The following is a 24,334-nucleotide window of genomic DNA, read 5'->3' as shown; positions in this document are numbered from 1 at the left end:
CCCACTTTAAGTAAAAAACCATTTGTACCATTTGTATTCTCTTTGTAGCTGAGTAGCAATTTTATCAACTGAAACCATGACAGATTTTTGTGATGTAGTCTATAAAAATCTAAGAAGGCATTGGTATTAGAACTTTATTCCATAAGAAATTCTTTGTTGAAGCTAGGATTGTGGCATAGCAGGTAAATCTGCGGCCTGCAACACTGGCATTCCATATGGGCACTTGTTTACATCTTGGTTGCTCCACTTCTGATAAAGCTCCCTGCTAATGGTATGAGAAGGCCGCAGAGGATGTCCCAAGTCCTTGGGACCCTATACCCATGTGGGAGACCTGGAAGAAACTCTTGGCTTTAGTCTGACCCAGCTCTGGCCATTGTGGCCATTTGGAGAGTGAACCAACAAATGGAAGAACTCTCTCTCTCCCCCTCTCTCTGTAACTGTAGCTTTCAAATAAATCTTCAAAAGAAAATTTTCTTGTTTTTTGACTACTGAGACATCATGGATTAATGATGTCTTATTACAATGCTTTGGTCTCTGTATCAACTGTTTTATGTCAAGCATTTCAACTGTGTCATTTGCAGCCGGCTGATTACTTTTGCACCTCTAAATTGGAATGCATTCTTAAATGTTGTCTGATCTCATGCTAAGTCTTTTTTTTTTTTTTAAAGATTTATTCATTCTTTTGAGAGGCAGAGTTACAGATAAAAAGGAGACACAGAGACAGAGTGATCTTCTATCTGCTGGTTCATTCCCCAAATGCCCTCAGTTCCACAGTTGGGCCAGACCGAAGCTAGGAGCCAGGAGCTTCTTCAGGGTCTCCCACGTGGCTATAGGCACCCAAGCATTTAGGCAATCTTCCACTGCTTTCCCAGGTCATTAGCAGGGAGCTGGATGGAAAGTGGAGCAGCAAAGACTTGAACTGGTGTCCAAATGGCATGCCAATGCCGCAGGTGGAAGTTTAACCTGGTATGCCACAGCGCTGCCCCTGGAATGCATTTTTTATCAAAATGAATTTATCATTATCTTATTAGTGCCTGTGCCTGAAGAAACCTTTGGCTTTAATATTGTACTTTGCTTTTTCTCTACAATGTTTACATTTCCTCTTTTCTAATTCTTTAATTTTCCCTTGGACTTTTTTTTTTTTTTTTTTTTTTTTTTTTTAAGATTTTATTTATTTGAGAAGTAGAGTTACAGACACAGGGAGAGACAGAGAAAAGGGTCTTCCATCTGCTGGTTCACTCCCCAAATGGCTGCAACGGCCAGAGATGAACCAATTTGAAGCCAGGAGCCAGGAACTTCCTCCGGGTCTCCTACACAGGTGCAGAGGCCCAAGCACTTGGGCCATCTTCCACAGCTTTCTCAGGCCATAGCAGAGAACTGGATTGGAAGAGGAGTGAGCGGAACTTGAACCAGCGCCCATATGGGATACCGGTGCCACAGGCGGAGGCTTAGCCTAGTGTGCCACAGCGCCGACCCCTATACAAGGTCTTATTTTAGTAATCTTACTTTATAATATGTATTCACCTAATAATTTTTTCTTTCTGTCTTATGATCTGATTTTACTTATTTATTATTTTACTTATTTATTACTATTTATTAAAACCTAATTTTCTTCAAAAATTTATTTATGTGAAAGTCAAAGTTGCACAGAGAGAGGAAAAGACAGCAAGAGAAGGAGATCTTCCATTCACTGGTTCACTCCCCAAATGGCTGGGCTGGGCCAGGCCAAAACCAGGAATCAAAGAGCTTCTTCTTCTTCTTCTTCTTTTTTTTTTTTTTTTGACAGGCAGAGTTAGACAGTGAGAGAGAGAGACAGAGAGAAAGGTCTTCCTTTTTCCATTGGTTCAGCCCACAAGTGGCTGCTATGGCCGGCGCGCTGTGCCAATCTGAAGCCAGGAGCCAGGCACTTCTTCCTCATCTCCCATGCGGGTGCAGGGCCCAAGGACCTGGGCCATCCTCCACTGCACTCCTGGGCCACAGCAGAGAGCTGGCCTGGAAGAGGAGCAACTGGGACAGAATCCGGTGCCCCGACCGGGACTAGAACCCAGTGTGCCGGCGCCGCAGGCGGAGGATTAGCCTAGTGAGCCACAGCGCCGGCCAAAGAGCTTCTTCTGTATCTCCTGCATGGATATTGAGTACTTGGGCCACCTACCAGTGCTTTTGCATGTATATTAGCAGGGAGCTGGACTGGAAGCGGAGCAGCCAGGTCTTGAACTGGCAACCATATGGGATGCGAGCATCGCAGGCAGCGGCTTTACTATTAAGCTACAGTGCAGGCCCCTTACCTCATTTCCTTACATCCAGCACTACAGTGAGAGATAATGTGTAGACTAATTATTTAGCAAACACTCTGCTTGGCATTGTGCTAGTGGTAGACAATTTCTGCAGTGGTGGCCCAGCTCAAAATTGCTTTTGCTGTGAGAACAGTCTTGATATACATAGAGAGGGAGGTTCCCCAGAGATGTTTGTTCTATTTGATTCTTACTAAGGCTGGCTGTCTCAGGAAGGGATTTTTCAGTCCTAAGAGTGGTGGGATCTGAATCATATTAGAAGATGTGTTTCAGGGTAAAGGTACATGGAAATCAGGCTGCTGACATCCAGTTTTGTTTTTAAATCTTGGCTGTTTCCTTTGAATTTGTGATTTCTTCACATTTTCTTCCAACAAAATCCTGCTGGTCTTAAAGAAGTGAGGGATAGTTGTGATTGCTTACAACCAAAAGTACTTTATATGTATCATTACCTTAAATTGACTCTTTTGATGTGAATTCCTATTGTTAAATCATTAGTCTGTGCGGTGTATGGGAGTGTAACCTTTAAAGATATTTAGTAAGAGTAATTAACTGTTAAGTGCATCATTAGGCAAGTTCGTTGTATGTATATTTATACAAATTAAAACAGCCATGCTGTTGATAAGCAATATAATCTTATGCGAATACTACTGTATATGTTGTCATCTGTTGTTGACTGAAATGTCATTATGTGGTGAATGACTGTAAAATTTTTTTGTTCTCAAAGATTTTTAGACATTGCTTTACTATTATACTGATATTTAGATTCTTAGGTAAACTTCCAGAAATTCTGTAAATATGTTATGCTTTAAAGTTGCACAGGGGGCTGGCGCTCTGGCACAGCAGGTTTTAAAGCCCTGGGCCTGTGGCACCAGCATCCCATGAGTGTTGGTTCCAGTCCCGGCTGCTCCACTTCTGAGCCAGCTCCCTGCTAATGCTCCTGCAAAAGCAATAGAAGATGGCCCAAGTCTTTGGGCCCCTGCACCCATGTGGGAGACCTGGAAGAAACTCCTGGCTCCTGGCTTTGGATCAGATCAGCTCTGTTGCAGCCATCTAGGGAGTGAACCAGCAGATGGAAGACCACTCTCTCTCTGTCTCTACCTCTCTCTGCAACTCTGTCTTTCAAATAAATAATATAAATCTTAAAAAAAAAAAAAAGTTGCAAAGATAATTCTTCATGGTTTTGGAAACCACTGTCAAAAAATGTAGTGCTAGAGTGATTATAATTGAGGCTTCTATACTGATTCAATGCCCTGAATAACTTGTTTTCTCTGATTTCTTACCAGTTTCTTTAAGATGTTCATTGCATGCAGAGATTATGTATGTGCTATCATCATAAACAGAAGTGTGAACCCTATTCCCACCACCTTTATCAACTACTGCTTTAAAAATCATACTAGGGCTGGTGTTGTGATGTAGCAGTTAAAGCCATTGCCTGTGATTCCAGTATCCCATATGGGTCCCAGTTCGAGTCCCAGCTGCCACACTTTCAATCCAGCTCCCTGCTAATGGCCTGAGAAAAGCTGCAGAAGTTGGTTCAAGTACTTGGGCCCCTGCTACCCATGTGGGAGACTTGGAAGAAGCTCCTGGCCTCAACCTGGCCTAGCCTCGACCATTGCAGCCATCTGGGGAACCAGTGGAAGAGCTCTCTGGTCTCTCTCTCCCTTTCTCTAACTCTTTCAAATAAATAACTCTGCCTGTCAAAAAAAAAAAAATAATATATATATATATATATAAAATTTTTAAATGGCTGAGACTTAGGCACTAACTAAAAACTGGAAACTATCCAAATTCCTCAACAGTACAGTAAATAATGTTTTATTTAAACAATGAAATATTATCCAGCAATAAAAATTAGCAATTATATACACAGTGTTAAGTGAACAAAGACAGAAACAAAAAAATATGCATCTGCATGATTCTGTTCACACAATGTACAAAAATGGGCAAAACTAATCTATGCTGTTTTAATTCAAGAAAGTTATCCTTTGGGGTTGGGGTGTTGGACACTGACTAGCAGTGAAATGATTAGTTGTCTGTGGTACTGGTAATATTCTATTACCTAATTTAGCTACAGTGTTCATTTTGTGAAAATGTATCAATGTGACTGTTTATGGAATGTGCACTTTCCTATTATACTTCAACAAAGTTAAAAACAAATGTGGTATACACATATAATGGAATATTATTCAACCTTATAAAGGAAGTAAATTCTTGACACTACACGGATAAATCTTGAGGACATTATGTCAAATGAAATTAGCCAGTCATAAAAGGAAAATTCTGTATGATTTCATTTATCTAATGTACCTACAGCAGTAATATTCAAAGAGAGAATGTAGAATGGTGACTACCAGGAGTGAGGAATAGAAAGATACTGTTTAATGGGTACAAAATTTCAACCTCACAAAATGAAAAGAATTTTGGTGATAGGTTGTGCAAAAATGTGAATGTACTGAACACTACTGAAATGTACACTTAAAAACAGTAAAGGTGTGAGAACTTAGCACAGAGGTTTGAAATGCTGCTTGAGATACCTGCAGCCCACACTGGAGTGCCTGGGTTTGAGTCCCAGCTCCACTTCTGATTCCAGATTCCTGCTAACTTGAACCCTGGGAGGCAACAGGTGATGGCTCAAGTAGTTGGGTCTGCTACCCACGTGGTAGACCTGGAATGAATTCTGGATTCCTGGCTTTAGCCTGGCCCAGCCATGGCTGCTGCAGGCATTTGAGGAGTAAACCATTGAGTGGAAAAATCTATCTCTGTCTTCTCAAACAAAATGATGGGAAAAAGTTAAAATGATAAGTTTTGTTATGCGTCTAACTGAAAGATAACAAAACTGCTGAGTGTTGAGAAAGTCAATAGACAAGTGTATTAATTAAAAATAAATAGGTTCTAAGGTAATATTCTAAAGGGGACTTTCTGTTAATGTAAATTACTTCGGAGCACAGAAGGGAGATAATTTTATAGGCTGATCAGAAGCAAGAGAAACAAGCCTTTGAAGAGAAAATGGCGGGAGGAGGGGCAGTGGCATTGTGGCACTTCAGATAAGTACTACCACCTTTGACACCAGTATCCCATACAGGTGCTGGTTTGAGTTCCAGCTGCTATGCTTCCGATCCAGTTCCTTGCTGATGTGCCTGGGAAGGCAGCAGATGATGGCTCAAGTCCTTGGGCCACTGCACCCCTGTGGAAGACCCAGAAGAAGCTCCTGGCTCCTGGCTTCGGACCAGTCCAGCTTCAGCCATTGTACTCATTTGGGGAGTCAACCAGTGGCTAGAAGACCTCTGTCTTTCCCTTAACTCTGACTTTAAAACAAAGTAAATCTTTTAAAAAAGGGAGGGAAAGAGGGTAATGTGGTATAGCAGGTTAAGCTGCTGCCTATAATGCTAGAATCCCATATGGGTATGGGTTTGAGTCCTGGCTGCTCCACTTTGGATCCCTGCTCCCTGCTAATGTGCCTGGAAAAGCAGCGGAGGATGACTCAATTCCTTGGGCCCCTGCACCCATGTGAGAGACTCAGAAGAAGCTCCTGGCTCCTGGCTTCAGTCTGGCCCAGCTTCATCTGTTGTGGCCATTTGGGGAGTGAAATAGTGGATGGAAGATTTCTCTTTCTCTGACTCTAACCTCTCTAAAACTTCATCTTTTTTTTTTTTTTTTTAATTTTAAAGACTTATTTATCTATTTGAAAGTCAGAGTTACACAGAGAGAGAAGAGGAGGCAGAGAGAGAAGTCTTCCATTTGCTGTTTTTTTTTTTTTGGACTGGCAGAGTGGACAGTGAGAGAGAGAGAGAGAAAGGTCTTCCTTTTCGCCGTTGGTTCATCCTCCAACGGCCGCCGCGGCTGCCACGCTGCAGCCAGTGCAGCGCGCTGATCCGAAGGCAGGAGCCAGGTGCTTCTCCTGGTCTCCCATGCGGGTGCAGGGCCCAAGCACTTGGGCCATCCTCCACTGCCCTCCCGGGCCACAGTGGAGAGCTGGCCCAGAAGAGGAGCAACCGGGACAGAATCTGGAGCCCCGACTGGGACTAGAACCCTGTGTGCCAGCGCCGCAAGGTGGAGGATTAGCCTATTGAGCCGCGTTAACTCCCTAACTGGCCGCAATGGCCAGAGCTGCGCCAATCCGAAGCCAGGAGCCAGGAACTTCTTCCCGGTCTCCCATACAGGTGCAGGGGCCCAAGAACTTGGGCCATCTTCTACTGCTTTACCAGGCTATAGCAGAGAGCTGGATCAGAAGTGGAGCAGCCGGGACTTGAACCAGCGCCCATATGGGATGCCAGCACTGGAGGCGGACCTGCTACACCACAGTGCTAGACCCCATCTTTCAAATAAATAAATAAATAAATCTTAACAGAAAAAAAAGGGAAAATCGGAGAGAAGGAATATTACACGTCATATACTTTCAAGAAAATTCTTAATTATATTTTAGATAGGTAAGAATTTCTAGATAAAGTAACACAATTATCTGAGAAAATTATTTCAGAATTAAGGAGAATGAAAATATAAGGGGAAAACCTACTGTTAGTAACTCTACCTGATGTAAGAAAGCTGAAAGTACCTTACACATCATCTATATTTTTTACTAGTTGATTTTTCATGCTAGAATTTCTATATAAACACTTAAATAACAGATTAAAATAAAAAAATAAATTGTTACTTAAATACTTATTCAATTTACCTATTTGTTCCCCTATGATTAGGCATTGTTTTGGTACTGGAGCTCCAAATACCATTCCCCGAAGTTTATCCATTGGAGGAGCTTTATTCTGCAGGCCTCCAAACTTTCCATTACTTCGAATTCGATCTCCATCTCTGGTCAGCAGTGTAGGACAATGTGTATTTTTAACAACCTATTGTAAATAAATAAATTTTAATTAGTAAGCAGCTTATTTCAACTGCCCTAAGGGAAAAATCATTTAAGGCTTCTGAGTATAGAAATGACATTTTTATAAAATTAATAAGCTAATGACGTGTTAAGGTAAATCGGAGGAGAAAATTCGCAGATGAATTAGATCACCTTCCAAGTGTTAGCTTAAACTAGAATAACAAATTCCAAAAGGAAAAAATCAAAATTGATGGCTGAATTGATAAGAGGAAGGAACAGGGGGACAAGCCAGACAGCTCTGTGCTTCTGAAACTCAAGGTGGTATCAAGGTAGCCATCAGCAGCACAGTTTCCTCTGTTAGACAGGGGAAGGAAAGAGTTTGTCAAGAATTACATTCTTCAGAGAAGTCAGAATAAAAGAAAAACAATGAATTTATTATCTCAAGATCTCTAAGAATATTTTTATAGGGACCAGCATAATAGGCTAAGCCTCAGTCCACAGCGCCAGCATCCCATATGGGTGTCAGTTCGTGTCCCAGATGCTCCACTACCTATACAGCTCTCCACTATGGCCTAGGAAAGCAGTAAGATGGGCCAAGTGCTTGGGCCCCTGCAACCTTGTGGGAGACCTGGAAGAAGCTCCTAGCTCCTGGCTTCAGATCGGCTCAGCTACAGCCACTGTGGCCATTTGGGGAGCAAACCAGCGGATGGAGGACATTTCTGTCTTTCCCTCTCTTCATCTGTAACTCTACCTCTCAAATAAATAAATAAATAAATAAAATCTCTAAAAAAAATGAATGTTTTTATAGAAAAGGTACAGGAAACATATATATTTAAAGTAAAACTTCATTGGCAACCAGAGATGTGGAATTCAAATGAAATATTTTCACTTAACCTTTAAAACACACAATGTTGAGGGAACTATGGACAACAGGCCCTTTTGTATTTCACTACTCTTGAATAGTTCTTCTCAAAAAAAATGTGCCAAGTGTTAAAAAGTTTAATAATCTCCATGACCCAGCTATTCCTCTTTTAAGAATTTGAAAACATAACCACAGATGTGAACAACATCCAGTGAAATACTGTTTAAATAAAAAAAAAAATTGGGGCAGATGTTTATCTCAGCAGTTTAGATGTCCACATCTCGCAGTTGAGTGCCTGGGCTTAATACCTGGTTCTGGCTCTTGATTCCAGCTTTCCACCAACACAACCTAGGAGGCAGTAGAAACAGCTCAAGTGATTGGGTTCCTACAACACGTGTGGGAGACCAGGACTGATCCTAGGCTTCCAGTTTTGGCTCCCCTGGCCATTGTGGGCACTGGGTTTCTCTCTCAGAGCTGATTATTTTTTAGCATTTAATAGTGAATCACTGTGTTTCATATACAAGTGTCAATTAATTAGAACCTTCTAGCTGCTATTGTACTTAATTCTTTCTTCAGTGGTAAGCTTCTCATCTTTCCCAGAATCCATGTTATTATAACACCTTTTTTAAAAAAATTTATTTTATTTAGAGTGGGGAGGGGTGAAAGGAAGGAAAGGGAAGAAGGAGAAGGAGAGGGAGAAAAATCTTCCAACTGCTGGTTCACTCCCAAAATGACAGTAACAACCAGAGTTAGGTCAGAGGCTCAGAATTCCTCCTGGGCCATCTTTCTATGCTTTCCCGGTACATTAGCAGGGAACTGGATAGCATATAGTGCAGCCTGGACTTGAACTAATCATACTCACTAAATGTTACAATGTGGTCGCGTGCTATATATCTTCTGTACTGGAGAGCCAGTGAGCTTTATTGCTCTGATCTAATGCAGCTCCCTGTCAATGTACCTGAAAAAACAGAGTAAGATGGCAAGTGCTTGGGCCTCTGCCACTCGCAAGGAAGACCCAGAAGGAGCTCTAGTCTCCTGGCTTTGGCCTGGACCAGCCCTGGTTGTGACGGCCATTTGGAAAGTGAACCAGTGGACAGAAGATTTACCTCTTTCTCTGTGACTCAAGTAAATAAATATGTAAGTCTGCTAAATTTGGTATGGTTTCTATTCCATAATTCCAGACATATAGAAATGCTAATCACCAATAGAATATATATATATAGTAGTCCTCCTCTCTACAGTCACTGATACAGTATATATACCCATTATTATTTTCACAAGGAAACGTGAAGAAAACAACTACACCCAATTAGCTGTGTAATTATAAATAATCTCACAAATTTAACCTTCCTAAATAAAAGAAAAATTGTTAATTTGAATGGCAAATGACAGACAGACTGCAATAACCAGATCTGGCCAGGAGCCAGGAACTCCAGCCTGGTCTCCCACATGGGTAGTAAGGACTCAAGGGCCACCTTCTATTGCCTTCCCCAGGCACATTAGAGGGAAGCTGGATTGGAAGTGGAGTAGCAAGAACTCAAAACAGCACTCTTATATGAGATGCTGGCACTACAAGCAGTAGTTTAACCTGCTGTATCACAATGTTGGCTCTAAGCATTCTTAAATTTAAGAAGATACATTTATTAGTGCTTCTTAACTAGGCCCAAAGAAAAATCGCCTTGACTAATACTAGTTCTGACATGAGTCAGTGGGGTGACTTGGGACAAATCTATTATTTGTTTTAAGCTGAAGATTTTCCATCTATAAAATAAGACTAGTTTATCTCCAAGGTTCCTAGTCTATTTTTTTCTTATGTAACTACAAACATTCTTGCTCATTTTCAAATGGAATAGTTTGTAAGTTTGTAATGATTTCAATACATAGTCATTACCTGGCACTTCCAGACACCCTAAAAGCCATACATATTATACTGAATACTTACTGTGTATCAAAGGATTTAAGACTCTGAGAATCACAGCTCCAAAGGGACTTTTCCCTGACTGAAATCTTACCATATTCCATGTTCTTTGCTAAATCCTTTAAAAGAATATAGTCTAATAGTTTTTTAAAAGTACACAAGGTTTTTTGTATAACTTAACAACAAAAAATATTTTGCACACAATCTTTGTTAGGACATATAAAATCTTTTCTATTCCTTTTAAATAGCTATACCCCACTCTATTGTATAAATTACTGTAACAAAATGGTTCAGTCTTAGTCGATGGACATTTAGACTGTTTCTAAAGTTTCCTATCAAAAATCCTTTATATTCTGGGGCCGGCGCTGTGGCGTAGTGGGTAAGGGCGCCGCCTGCAGTGCCAGCATTCTATATGGGTGCCAGTTCAAGTCTCAGCTGCTCCACTTCCAATTCAGCTCTCTGCTATGGCCTGGGAAAGCAGTAGAAGATGGCCCAAGTCCTTGGGCCCCTGCACCTGTGTGGGAGACCCGGAAGAAGCTCCTGGCTCCAGATTGGCGCAGCTCTGGCCGTTGTGGCCAACTGGGGAGTGAACCAGTGGATGGAAGACCTTTCTCTCTCTCTGCCTCTCCTTCTCTCTCTGCGTAACTCTGACTTTCAAATAAATAAATAAATCCTTTTTTTTTAATTCTTATATTCTAATAAATATTCTTGTATATGTCTCAGTATTCTTGGGAACGTGCATATAAGATACTCTGCTTTAATATCCGTTTTAGTTTTTTTTTAAAGATTTATTTGTTTATTTTAAAGTCAGAGTTACACAGAGAGGAGAGGCAGAGATATTCCTTCTGCTGGTTGACTTCACTCCCCAATTGGCCACAACGGCTGGAGCTGTGCCAATCCAAAGCCAGGAGCCAGGAGCTTCTTCCGGGTCTCCCACATGGGTGCAGGGACCCAAGCACATGGGCCATCTTCCACTGCTTTCCCAGGACATAGCAGACAGCCGAATGGGAAGTGGAGCAGCCGGGACTCGAACAGGTGTCCATATGGGATGCTGGCGCTTCAGGCCAAGGCGTTAATCTGCTACGCCACAGCGCCGGCCCCTATCCTATTTTAGTTTAAAGATAGCTCCAAATTCTTTGCTACTTCTCCCATGGCAAATGCAGAGTCTATTCCCACTGTACCCTACTACCCTCTACTTCTTTTTGAATCTGAACTGGCCAGATTTTGACCAACTGAATCCGACTATGTACTTTATGAGGCTGGGAATTGACAGACTTGCAGCTTCTACCTTCACTGCTTCACACTTTTTCTTGGAAGCCAGATGCCATGCTGTTAAAAAAGCTCAAGCAGCCACAAGGAAAGGGCTCCTATGAACAAATCCAAGGCTGCCAACATAAACTCTCAGCTGCGTGCCTTGCCAATCACCAGGATAACTAGCTAGGATAAGTGGGAAATGAAGTAAGAATTAATTAGTTTTGAAAATTAATTTCAAAATAGAACTGCTGGATTGGGAAAGAAAAATATTTATTTTGCCACACTACTCTTGAAAGGTACTATGGCTTAACTGCATTCCCCCCAAATCCACATGAAGTCCTAACTTCCAGTACCTTAGAATCTGACCTTATCTGGATATAGGGTCTTTTTTTTTTTTGACAGGCAGAGTTAGACAGTGAGAGAGACAGAGACAGAGAGAAAGGTGTTCCTTCTGTTGGTTCACCCCCCCCCCCCCCCAAATGGCCACTACACCGATCCGAAGCCAGGAGCCAGGTGCTTCCTCCTGGTCTCCCATGCGGATGCAGGGCCCAAGCACTTGGGCCATCCTCCACTGCCTTCCCGGGCCACAGCAGAGAGCTGGACTGGAAGAGTAGCAACCGGGACAGCACTGGGCACCTCAACTGGGACTAGAACCTGGGGTGCTGGCGCTGCAGGTAGAGGATTAGCCAGGTGAGCCGCAGCCCCAGCCTGGATATAGGGTTGTTACAGAAGTAATAAAATTAAAATGAGGGGGGCTGGCGCTAAGGTGCAGCAGGTTAAAGTCCCAGGCTGGGGTGTCGGCATCCCTATGGCACATGCAAGTGGCTGTACCACTTCCTATCCAGCTCCCTGCTAGTGTACCTGGAAAAGTAGCAGAGAATGGCCCAAGTACTTGGGCCCCTGCACCAATCTGGGAGACCTAGAGGAAGCTCCTGGCTCCTGGCTTTGGACGGATTGGCTCAGCTCTGGCTATTTTGGCCATTTGAGGAGTAAACCAGTGGATGCGGGACCTTTCTCTGTCTCTACCTCTCTCTATAACTCTTTCAAATGAATGATATAAATCTCTAAAAAAATTAAAATGAGGAAAAAAATTAAAATGAGGTCATTGGGGTGAGTGAAAAGACACAAGGAAAAGACAGCCACTTACAAGACAGGGAGACAGGCCTGGAATAGATTCCCTCACTTGTATTCCTAAGAAAACCTAACCCCACTGATACCTTGAAACTGTACTTCTAGTCGTCAGACCTATAAGGCAATAAATTCTGCTGCTTCAGCCATCCAATCTGTGGTATTTGGTTATGACAGCTCTAGCAAACTGGTACTTCATGGTCATTTAAGAGTATGTTCTTTTTCTAATATTGTCATCAATAACACTGCTTTGAGTCTTAGGCAATTAAAGCTGTTGAGCAGTGTGAGGTCAGTTCATGTGCAGTCATTGGTTGGTCCACATGGCTGGTGACCTTCCTTTAATTTTTAAGAAATAGGGTATTGGTGTGTTTTTCTGAAACTGCTGTGATGGCAAAGGGGGTCTCAGTCAGTCTGGGGTCTATAGCTATATGGGTATCACTTTCATTGATCATGACCCTTGGGTCTTATGGGGCCAGCCTGACCCATCAACTAGTACCTTAATTTATTAAGTTCATGTTTAGCAAGCAGTTGACTTGCGATCATTGAAGTGGTAACAGAGGAACTATAAGCTAAAGGGAGAGAGAGTCTACATCAAAGGCATTAGGGACAGTGCTCAGTTTCAATTTTGTAGCCCAAAATCATGTTTCATTTTAATTTGCATCTTAGCTCATTCAAATATTTTGTACAACTTTATGTTGCTTAAATCTGCAGGATTTAAATTGGTCTTGACAAGGCTATTTGGTTATTTGTATATGCATCATCCAATGGGATGGTTTATACATAGTTATACGATATTATATTTTAAAAATACAAGTTAAAAGTTGTAGCTACAGGCCGGCGCCGTGGCTCAGTAGGCTAATCCTCTGCCTAGCGGCGCCGGCACACCGGGTTCTAGTCCCGGTCGGGGCGCCGGATTCTATCCTGGTTGCCCCTCTTCCAGGCCAGCTCTCTGCTGTGGCCCGGGAGTGCAGTGGAGGATGGCCCAAGTACTTGGGCCCTGCACCCCATGGGAGACCAGGAAAAGCACCTGGCTCCTGCCTCCTGCACCGGCCATTGGAGGGTGAACCAACGGCAAAGGAAGACCTTTCTCTCTGTCTCTCTCTCTCACTGTCCACTCTGCCTGTCAAAAAAAAAAGTTGTAGCTATAAATCTGAAAAGCAATCAAATACATACCTCTTTTCTGTAATGATTGGCTGCATCCAGATTGTCCAAAATGATGGTGTCTCCTAACAGCATACCAAATACTAAAAAAAAAAAAAAAAATCAATAAATGAATTTTGAAAATTATGATTTTGGGGTCCATTTAAAATATAATACTCACTGAAATTCTTTTAAAACATTAAACTATCACTTAAGTGATGGGGGACATAGAAAGGATGGTTAATAGGTACCCCTATTAGGGGTGCAGCTGGATAGGAGAGATAACTTTGGATGTTCTACAACTCAGTAGGATATAGTTAACAATAATTAATTAAATATTTCAAAACAGCTGGTAGAGAGGATGTGCATTTAAAGAAATGATAAATGTCTGAGGGTTGGATATGTTGATTTCCCTGATCTGATTCATTACACGACATATATGTATATTGAAACATCATATTGAACCTTAAAAATGTTATCACTTAAAAATTTAAAAAATTATTAAAAAAACCCATCACTTATGAACGAAAATAAATTATTAGTATTTAGAACTGTATCACAAATCTTCATAAAATAAAACTACCATGGTGTCCTTTACCTGTTTCACAATGTTCTACATTATCTGGAAAAGTTAACAAATCTCGGGCAAAGACGGGATTTCCAATGGGTTTAAAATACAATTTCCCATTTCTGAAATGAGGTAGAGGTCTAAATGAAAATAAATTTTAAACAGGTATTAGAGTACACACAACTTTTTTAAAAATATGAAAAATATACAAAAATATTATACATCAACTCGATCATAAAATCAACTCCCAATTAACCACAAGTGATACTCCTAAATGATCAGCTATTTTACCCTTAGAAATGAAAACAATTTTTGTACAAAAACACTTTGGTTTCATTTGTATTCTTTCCCTCAATTAGTTTCTATTAAAATATAAGCTAACTGTAATTTAGTTTGAAAAGCAGCCTCTGAAGCTGGTGTCAAATGAGGATGCCAACAATAAAACTATTTCATGAAGAGAACGGCCACATAACGTGGAGGGCAAAGAGCAAGGCCTAAATTTGAGATACCTGTGAGGGAGACACCTCTAAATACCTTACACCTTGTCTCTCTCACAGAACAGAAAGAGCAATTGAAGCCATGGATAATAATGGAATTTTAGAGACAGTGTTGTTGGCGTGCCTGATTGATTAGGGTGACAGAGATTTTCCCTTCCACACAGTGGAGCAGGGGCACCAGGAAATAACTCCATCCCAATAAAGCAAAATACTAGAAACAGAGACAAAAACTCATTTTGAGAGCAAACTTCAGCCCTAAGTTACAAATGCGTATCTTTTCTACATCAAGGATTCTTAACATGGTCTACAGAGATTAAGGTGAAAAGCCATCCTATCCCTACCCCAGGGACAGTAGGGGTAAGCCAGTAGGTTAAGCCATTGAATCTAATTCCAGCATCCCATATCAGAGTGCTGCTTTGAGTTCCACTTGCGATCCAGCCTCCTATTACCATGCCTGGGAAGGCAGAAGGTGACACAAGTGCTTGAGCCTCTGCCACCCATGTGGGAGACCAGGATGGAGTTCCTGGCTCCTGGCTGTAGCCTGAGTCAGCTCTGGCTGTTGCGACCATTTGGGGGGTGAATCAGTGGATGGAAGATTTCTTTCTCTCTGTCACTCTTTCAAACAAGCAAATAAAAAAATCTTAAAGAAAAGGGGCCATCCTAGTGGGCATATTTTTTCACAAAATATACTTTTATCAATGATATAATTATGACCCCTCACGACTTCCCATGATGTGAACATGGAGTGAGATTTTAGAATCTGAAACATTTAAGTTCAAGTCCCAACTATTTCCTCAATCTGTCTTCAGATTACACGAACAAAAGACATTTAAATTTACTGATGCGGCAGACTCTGCATATGAGTTCCTATTTTTCTTCAAGTTTTCACTCCTACCCAAATATGCGTCTTGCAAAACTTTGGTTATGAATCTGAGAGGGGCCAGCACTGTGGTGTAGCATGGCATCCCATATGGGCAAAGGTTTGAGTCCTGGCTGCTCCACTTCCGATCCAGCTCTCTGCTATGGCCTGGGAAAGCAGTGGGAGATGGCCCAATTCCGTGGGCCCCTGCACCCGCGTGGGAGACCTGGAGGAGGCTCCTGGCTCCTGGCTTTGGATCAGCACAGCACCAGCCCATTGTGGCCAACTGGGGAGTGAACCAACAGATGGAAGACCTCTCTCTCTCTGCCTCTCCTCCTCTCTCTGTGTAACTCTTTCAAATAAATAAATAAATAAATCTTCAAAAAAATGAGAATTTGAGAAAATTATTGGCTGAAACTTACATATTCTTATTTTTGTTTTGTTAGGATAGCCTTCTAGTCTTTTTGGGTGAATTTTAAAAAACAGGCAGAATACACATAAATATTAAAAAAGAATTAGAGCAAAAACACTAAATTATTTTCCAAGGTTATTGTTTAAAAACAAGCATTATGAAAAATAAATCAAGAAACAATTATTTAAACAAACTGGACATATTAAAATAAGGATGAAATATTTAGCTACATCATCTCTTACATTTTAACTGCTATTGGTAGTTCCAACATTTATGGATGATTATAATAGCAGACCTTCTTTACGTTAAATGATGGCTTATTTTCACAGGACATAAAAAGGACAAAAGACATGCATGAGAATACTTCAAAAGTTAATGGAAAATGAAATTAAAAGATGTTGTTTATTTTGTCACAGACATTTTTTGAAACCCATGCAGTTTTATCACAACATGCATTTTCCACGAACTTTTAGAAGACTTCTTAAATCTCCAGGCTTACTCCAAATAAAGGTACTCCACATTCTATTAATAATAGTAACATCCTGTTCCAAAGGCCAAAAACTTACTCTGGGTTTGTGTGTACCTATGTTTGTGTGTGAATATACCACATATATAAATAATATTTAGCTGGCAAATAAACATATCAGTACATGTGATTAAATTGTGTTCATTTGTGAACACAAAATTGATAGAGGTAATTTGAGTCACTTCTAAGTTTGTTTTAGGTATAGTTTAGAGAAATCTTTTTAAATTCAGGGTTTTGATTAAAATATATTTCAGAAAAAATTATGATGTCCAAGTTTTTTCTAACCTTTTCCAATCTGGAATATTCTTCTTATAAATAGAATCAAGGGGCAACACCTGCTGACGACCTTGGGTTTCATCATAGATCCGACGTGCAGCATCAGTGGTTAGAGTAACTACACAGTCCATGTCACTTGCCAGATGCCAAGAAATAACCATTGCAGCTCTATCATCTTCAATTTGTGCTAGATGTGCAATCTACAACCCATTTTAATAAAATCAAGTAAAAATTTTAAAAAGTAGTATATAAAAATTGGATCATAAATATTTTAAAAGCTCAAACCTAAATAGCAAAGAACACCTTTCTTCAGCACTCACATGGATTAAATTCTTAAGATACAAAAATGTACTGGCTTGAATATATATATAGCTGTTCATTCTGCTGTTAAATTCTGGAAGTTTTTCCATAGACTAAACTTCAGTAAATTAGCAATTAAGCAAATAAAATTATTACTCTTATCAGCTAACTAAATATATACTTTTTCACACTTTAATAATATCCTTATAATTGGGATTTCCTTGTTGATAAAACAGTTTATTTATTTAAATACTATATAGATAAAATAATGCAGTTTTAGCATTTAATTCAAAATAGTTAAAGTTAATATAGCTTTCTAAACCTTACGACTACCACTATTTCTTCCTCATTTAGGAATGGAGTTTCAAGAATTTGGAATCGGGGCAAAAAAGACTAAAACATCCATGTTAACGGTGGTAGTCACCATGCTAAAACTATATATAAGGTTAGGGGCAATTCTCCACTTTTTCCCTACTATAGTTACATGATAATTTATTCTAGTTTTACAATAAATGATTTTTTAAAGGGAAGCAAGGATGATGATTAAGAAAGATTTGGAGAGAATGCAGTTTTTTCTTATTGATTAGGGTAGGGTTTATACTTCTGAGAGGACAGGGGAAACTACATAAAATTAAATTTTATAGATTTCTCCTAGACTTTCAAGATATATAACGAGAAATACCTTAACAAAAGACCTTAAAATACATTTCTATTCAGAAAACTTATTTATATGTTGGTAAAAATCTTAACATACTGAGCAAGAATTTTGGATGAATCACTGAAATGTGGAAATCAAATCTTAAGAGCATTAAAAACTGCAAGTGTTAGGGAAACTGCAGGGGATGATAAAAGATGTAAGAAAAAATAAACTTAGCTAAAGAACTTCCTAATAAGTGCAAATAGAAATTCTGATTCAAAAACATAAAATAGAATGCTCATGGCTGAATAATGATAGGGTAAAAATGAAAACAAATTCATGTACCAGGCAAAACCAAATAGAAAAGAAAACAGAAAGATTGGTACTCTTTCACTTGGTAGCAAATACACATAAAGTTTTGTTTGTTATTGCTGTTTCTTAATTTTGAGGAGCAGCCCATAACTCACTCTCTAAAAACATTAGAGTCAGAATTCAGAAAAAGTCTGACATTTCTTTCTTCTATAGTCTTCCTTAAGTTTCAGCCACTTTTACAGTCTTGGCTACCTCTAAAGCCCCATGACATGAAAGTATCTCTAAGTAGAAAATAACATTAACAACTTCTATCACAGCTCTCAATACTACTACTCCTCACAGATTTCAGTTTTAAACAGCCAAATCTCTGTTGTGGTAATGAGAGCAGGGAATTTAATTACAAAAAAAAAAAAAAAAAACTTTTATAGTATCTCTTTTAAACAACACAAAAGATAATATATACTGCTTCTTAAAAGGCTTAAGCACAAACCTTTCCTAAAACATCTCCACTGCCTTTTGTATAGTTTGGAAGAGTACATGATCTTCTGGGTTTTTTTTTTAGTTCTTCCTGTTCTGACATCTTTTTTTTCAAAAGTGCTTCAATGTGTGGTATCTGTAATTCATAAAGAAAAATTAACTACAGAGCCAACTGCTATTGTATCAGGTAGCTTATTATAGTGATAGTAGAGGAAAATCGACAATTTGGATAACTCAGAAATAGTAATTAGTAGGCATAACCTAAGAAACACCACCACCTACTGCCCATGGTTAGGCTCCTACTTCATTGAATATTTTTTCTTACTTAAGAAATATACTACCTATACTATTTGAGACCGAATTATCATGCAAAAGAATGTTTTGTAAAACTCTGTATTGCTTTTTGTTACTTTTATTTTGTTTAAATCATGTATATATTAGTTTTTCTTTATAGTCTTTTCAATGTATTACTCAAGTTGGAGTCTTATTGACTGCATTTATTGGCGTCATCACATTAAAAACTTCTTTGAAAAGAGCACGTTATCATTTTATTAGCCACTTTTAATGTTTAGTAAATGAATATGGTGCACTTATGTCTTTGTACCCTAAAACAATAGTGCTTACAGCATTTCCAATAAAATGGGAGTGGCTTTTTACAAAATGTAATAACAGAATGTAATTTCAAAAAAATTGATGTATACTTAAAAACTGTACCTGCTGTGCTGCAGGAATATCAATATTATGAATTTTTAGTTCATTTCGCAACTGAGCCTCCTTTAACTTTGCTTCTTCAACTTGGCCTAAAATCAAAAAACAAAGAAAAAGAATCAATTTCTGAAAGGTCCAAAACAGGTTTTAAATATATGTCAACTTAAATTCCTTTTAATGCTTTATACTAAAATGAAAACTGACATGCAATAGCTCAGAAATTCAAAGTCTTTAGGTTCACTTCTAATATGCAAAACTGAGAAACAAAATTAATGCAGGTAAGGGAGATACACTGCAAATTCCTAGTGCTCTTGGAAAGTTATTTTATTCACATGATTACATATTAATTGTACAACATTGCTCTCAAGAGCCAACTAAGACTTTATAGAAATAATTTTTAGTACTGTATCTCATTACTCAACTTAATGCCTATTATAGTCTAACTTTGCAACTAACACTAACCCAAAAACTATAGCAAAAAATTTGACAAAGGATAAGATAAAATAGAGCACAACTTGGTAAATGTTTGTCTTAACTGTACAGAAACATTATTGAAAACTGTAGCAAACATTCTGTGGATTGATTAAAAAAGAAGTTACCTATTTCAGAACCAGTGTGGGTTGCCTGGTACATTTCCAAGGTGTAACATACTAAAGGTATTTTAACTAAACACATACAGCCCATGGCCCATACTAAAAACTAAATTACACATCATTCTCTCAGTCATAATGTGATCCAGTATCTTTTTCCAAAAACTGAAACTAGATATTAACAGTATTATTATGTTAATAGCCTTCAGTTTTCCAGATTCCAGAGTCCTAACAAAATATCAAATTTTCATAAATTATACGCAGGATACACATTCATTTAAAATGAGGAATACTTCATCTTAAAAAGCACCAAATGACAAAATAACATAAAGCATCTTTACTGTCTTTCTACAGGGCCTCCATCTGCTGCTCCACCAGCCTGTAAAGTATAATTTTTATTGTCATTGAATACAAGATGACTCACATTTCATTTCATCAAGAAGCTGTTTGCTGGCGTCAAATAAATTTCGATACATAATAATAGACTTAGATAATTGATCCTTTTCTTTTGTAAGTGCAGCCATTTGTTGCTGTTTCTTAACATCTATAGCAAAAAATAAACAAAAAATTTTGACTTCACCAGCATGATTAGATCCCTAGACATGTTAATGGAAAGCAAAACAGGATTATCTAAAATACCACTAACCACTTGTTTTCCTAGAAACTTACCGTTGTAAAACATAAATGGTAGGATATATGGTTCTAAAGTTCTTGATAAACGTGACAGGCGAGGCTCAAATACAATGAAATACTCAGTACTATCTCTTCCGGGGCTATTTTCTGCCAGCACTAGACTCTATATAAATAAAAAAGCAGTAAGGAATAACCCAAATTAAAAATTATATTTTCAATGCATAAATGTTACATACCTCATCATTTTTTCAATTAAGTGCTACATTTTAAAGGCAAAGGATTGACTGATATTTACATTAAACCATCATCACCACCCAAGACATAAATAAAACTTTTTACCTTTCAGTTATTGGTTTGGAGGCATACAAAAAATTACATATAACAAAACTTTAAGAAGTATCTTTTCTTTCAAACCATATATCTTGATTAAGATATTTTTTCTTGGATTCTAAATTTTAAGTTGAAGCAGTATGAAATAGCTGTTGCTGTGAAAGTTATAAAAACAATCACAAAGAAATATCCAAAGCCCAATGCTGAGTTTAGGTTACAGTGTTACCATGGAAGCAGACCCACCAGTCCCAAGTGTCAAAGAGGGCCTCAAAAGCTTTGAAGATCAGTTTTCTAAGAATGGTATTTTTTTCATGAATGCACAAAGAACTTTTTGATATACTTTAACATAAGATCACAGCATATGACTAGTAAAAGATTAAAATATAAATATTTTTATCCCAAGTGAATTTTTACAGTTCTACAGGAAATTAGATACTTACTGCTTTATTTCTTAGACTATAATACAATTTACACACGAAGATATAAAAATTTTTTAAAAATGTACAACATAACATTCTTTACCAAAGAATAGTTTATAAGCCTACCACTAAACAAACTACCAATTTCATATAGTTTCTGAAAGCTGCTTTCAATTTATTTACAAGAATATAAACATATTTTTAAAAGTTTCTATTTAAAGAAAATACTCTAGCAGTTTTCTTTCAGCACTCAATTTTATTTATTAACTTCATGTGATACATATTAATACCAATTTTAAAATTTTATTCATGATATAAATATATATAATATTTTCATCAGTTAATGTACATTTAGTTCATTTAAAAATTTTAACAATTATGCAGCAGAAAATCTGTCTCTGAAAAGTGCTTTCTAGGGTGGATAATGAAAAACACAATGATTAGTTAAAAGTTTATTTTAATAGGTAGGTATCAAATTTCTCTTAAAAAGGCTGTATCAATTTATGCTCTCACCAATGGTAAGATGAGAGTACCCAATTCCCCTGATGCTGGTCAACGGTAAACAGCAGTCATTTTTTTTTTGTTTTGTTTTATTAAAAAGTGTTTATAAATCAACCAATTATTATCGTTTTAATGAACTAGCATCTCTGAGTGATATGGAGGTCATAATTTGTATATTTACTGATCATTTATAACTTCTCTTTCATTGTTTGCTCATATTTTTCTATTACAGAAGCAGGTAATGAACTTCTACATATTCATCACTCAGAATCAACAATTATCAACACACTGTCACTGTTCTTTTAATTCTGTTTAAGATATGCTTATATGGGACTTCTGTGTGGCCTAACTGGTTAAGCTGCTGCCTGCAATGCTGACAACTCACATGGGCACTGGTTTGAGACCCAGCTGCTCCTTGCTAATGTGACTGGGAAAGCAGAAGGATGGCCCAAGTCCTTGGGACCCTGCACCCTCATGAGAGACCTGGATGAAGCTCCTGGCTCCTGGCCCTGGCCTGGCCCAGCCCCAGTGGTTGTGGCTATCTGGGGAGAGAGCCAGCAGATGGTCTGTCCCTATCTCTAACTCTGACTTTCAAATCAATCGATCTATCTTAAAATATGCTTGATACATAAAATTTAACTTTTAATGTTAAATGTATTTTTTAAAGAAGTCTCTATTTTAAAAACACTTTATTTAAAGATTTATTTATTTTATTTGAAAGGTAGTTACATGGGTGGGGAGAGAGAGAGAAAGAGAGAGATATCTTCCATCGGCTAGTTCATCTCTCAAATGGCTACATTGGCCTGTATGGGCCAGACTGAAGCCAGGAGCCAGGAACTTCTTCTAGGTCTCTCAAACTGATGCAAGGGCCCAAGCACTTGGGCCATTTTCCACTGTTTTCCCAGGCACACTAGCAGGAAGCTAGATCACAAATGGAGCAGCCAGGACTTGAACTAACGCCCATACGGGATCCTAGTGTCTAGGTGGTAGCCTGACTACGTCACCAGCCCCAACCTCTCTTCTTTAAAGGATACACATAATAGAAATGAAGAGAACTGGAGTCTAAAACTAGACCCAAGTATAAATGGAAATTATGCATATTAGAAACAAACAAGGGGCTGGTGCTGTGGTGTAGTGGGTAACGCTGTCACCTGCAATGTTGGCATCCCATGTGGGCGCCAGTTCGAGTCCCAGCTGTTTCACTTCAGATCCAGCTCTCTACTTGGCTGGGAAAGTGGTAGAGGAAGGGCCAAGTTGTTGGGCCCTTGTACCCACGTGGGAGACGGGGAAGAAGCTCCAGGATCCTGGCTTCAATGGGCACAGCTCCAGCCTTGAGGCCATTTGGAGAGTAAACCAGCAGATAGAAGACCTCTCTCTTTCTCTCTCTGCCTGTCACTAACTCTGCCTTTCAAACAAACAAAGTACATCCCAATTAAACTTAAGAAAACTGTCAGAAATTTCTAATTCAAGTATACAAATTATATATAGAGAATTTGAATGACACAAGTAAAAACTTGAAAAATTACAAATTTAGATAACTTCCAAAAGGCAAAACACATTCTCTTCAAGAAAATGTGGAACATTTACAAATATTGGTGGTGTTCTGAGCTTCCCAAGGACAAAAACAAACAAACAGAAAAACAAAAAGAAACCATACTGTTAAAAATTAGATTCCTAAATCCAGCTCTGCTCAGACATAGACAACACACCAGGCAGGAGCCAAACAGGACTTGAGTTTTCGGCTTGTTCGGTGAGATATTAGGGACCTCTAGTGGTAAGAGGTAATTAATACATGTGGCATGAAGCTTGTATTTTAGTTGCAGCTGCTGGGGAACAGCAGGGTTTGCAACTTTGAATGGTTACAGAGGGCTCAAGAAAAAAGGACACAGGTAAATAGGGAAAATGGGTTTGATTCTCAACTCTGCTTTGGATCCCAGCTTCCTGATGACGTGCACCCTGGCAGGCAGCAGATAATGGCCTAAGTGCTTGTGTCCCTGCCATCCACATGAGAGACTCAGATTGAGTTCCAGGCTCCAGGCATCAGCCTCAGCTATTGCATGCATTTTGAGAGTGAACCAGTGGATGGGAATTGTCTTTCTCTTTCAAATAAATTAATTAATTAGTAAAACCAATAGAACAAGTGTAAATATAAGTGGCAAATAAAATTGTTCTTAATATCAAGAGATGAAAAGAGGAACATGTAGGGCTGGCATTGTGAAGCAGTGGGTAAAACTACTGCCTGGTATTCTGGTATCCTTATGGGTGCCGGTTCCTGTCCTAGCTGCTCCTTTTCAGATCCAGCTCCCTGCTAATGGCCTGGGAAAAGCAGTGGAAGATGGCCCAAGTGTCTGGGCTCTTAAACCCAGCTCCTGGCTTCAGTCTGACTCAGCCCTGGCCATTGAGGGATGAACCAGCAGGTGGGGATTTCTCTCTGTCTCTCCCTCCCTCTCAATAACTCTTTCAAATAAATAAACAAATCTTTATTTAAAACAAAAAAAAGAGGGATATGTACTTGGTATTTGGTCTAGTGGTTGGAATGTCTGGACCCCATAATGGAGTGTCTAGGTTCAAGTCCTAGCTCGGCTCCTGATTCCAGCGTTTTGCATATGCTGACTCTGTGAAGCATCGAGTGATAGCTCAAGTGGTTGGTGGTTGAGTATCTGCCATTATGGGAGACCTGGACTGGGTTTCTGGCTCCCAGCTTCAGTCTGGGTTATTGTAGTAGGCATATGAAGATTGAACAAGCAGATGGGAGATCTCTCTGTCTAAAACAAATATGTACAGATATACATAAATTAGAGATTAAAAGAAGTAGCACGGATATAGCTGACTGGATACAGCTACAGTAACTGGGTTATTACAGACATGTGAGGAATG

At 39.0% G+C, this 24,334-nt stretch overlaps 1 protein-coding gene across 7 annotated transcripts in view; it reads right to left on the bottom strand.

The window, feature by feature from the left end:
- SMCHD1 (structural maintenance of chromosomes flexible hinge domain containing 1) overlaps nucleotides 1–24,334 on the bottom strand; it is a 164,500-nt gene that overhangs the window by 18,080 nt on the left and 122,086 nt on the right. For all 7 annotated transcript variants that reach the window (XM_051851361.2, XM_008261120.4, XM_051851360.2 and 4 more), the window contains 8 exons: nucleotides 20,244–20,370; nucleotides 19,999–20,118; nucleotides 18,991–19,076; nucleotides 18,290–18,412; nucleotides 16,560–16,750; nucleotides 14,011–14,120; nucleotides 13,446–13,516; nucleotides 6,964–7,135 (listed from right to left, as the gene is read on the bottom strand). In XM_051851361.2, coding sequence (XP_051707321.2) covers nucleotides 6,964–7,135; nucleotides 13,446–13,516; nucleotides 14,011–14,120; nucleotides 16,560–16,750; nucleotides 18,290–18,412; nucleotides 18,991–19,076; nucleotides 19,999–20,118; nucleotides 20,244–20,370 — 1,000 coding nt within the window. The remainder of the gene's footprint in view (nucleotides 1–6,963; nucleotides 7,136–13,445; nucleotides 13,517–14,010; nucleotides 14,121–16,559; nucleotides 16,751–18,289; nucleotides 18,413–18,990; nucleotides 19,077–19,998; nucleotides 20,119–20,243; nucleotides 20,371–24,334) is intronic.

Source organism: Oryctolagus cuniculus, chromosome 10, assembly GCF_964237555.1.
Source record: "Oryctolagus cuniculus chromosome 10, mOryCun1.1, whole genome shotgun sequence".
NCBI classification, from domain to species: Eukaryota; Metazoa; Chordata; class Mammalia; order Lagomorpha; family Leporidae; genus Oryctolagus; species Oryctolagus cuniculus.
This window is presented reverse-complemented; position numbering and strand designations above follow the sequence as displayed.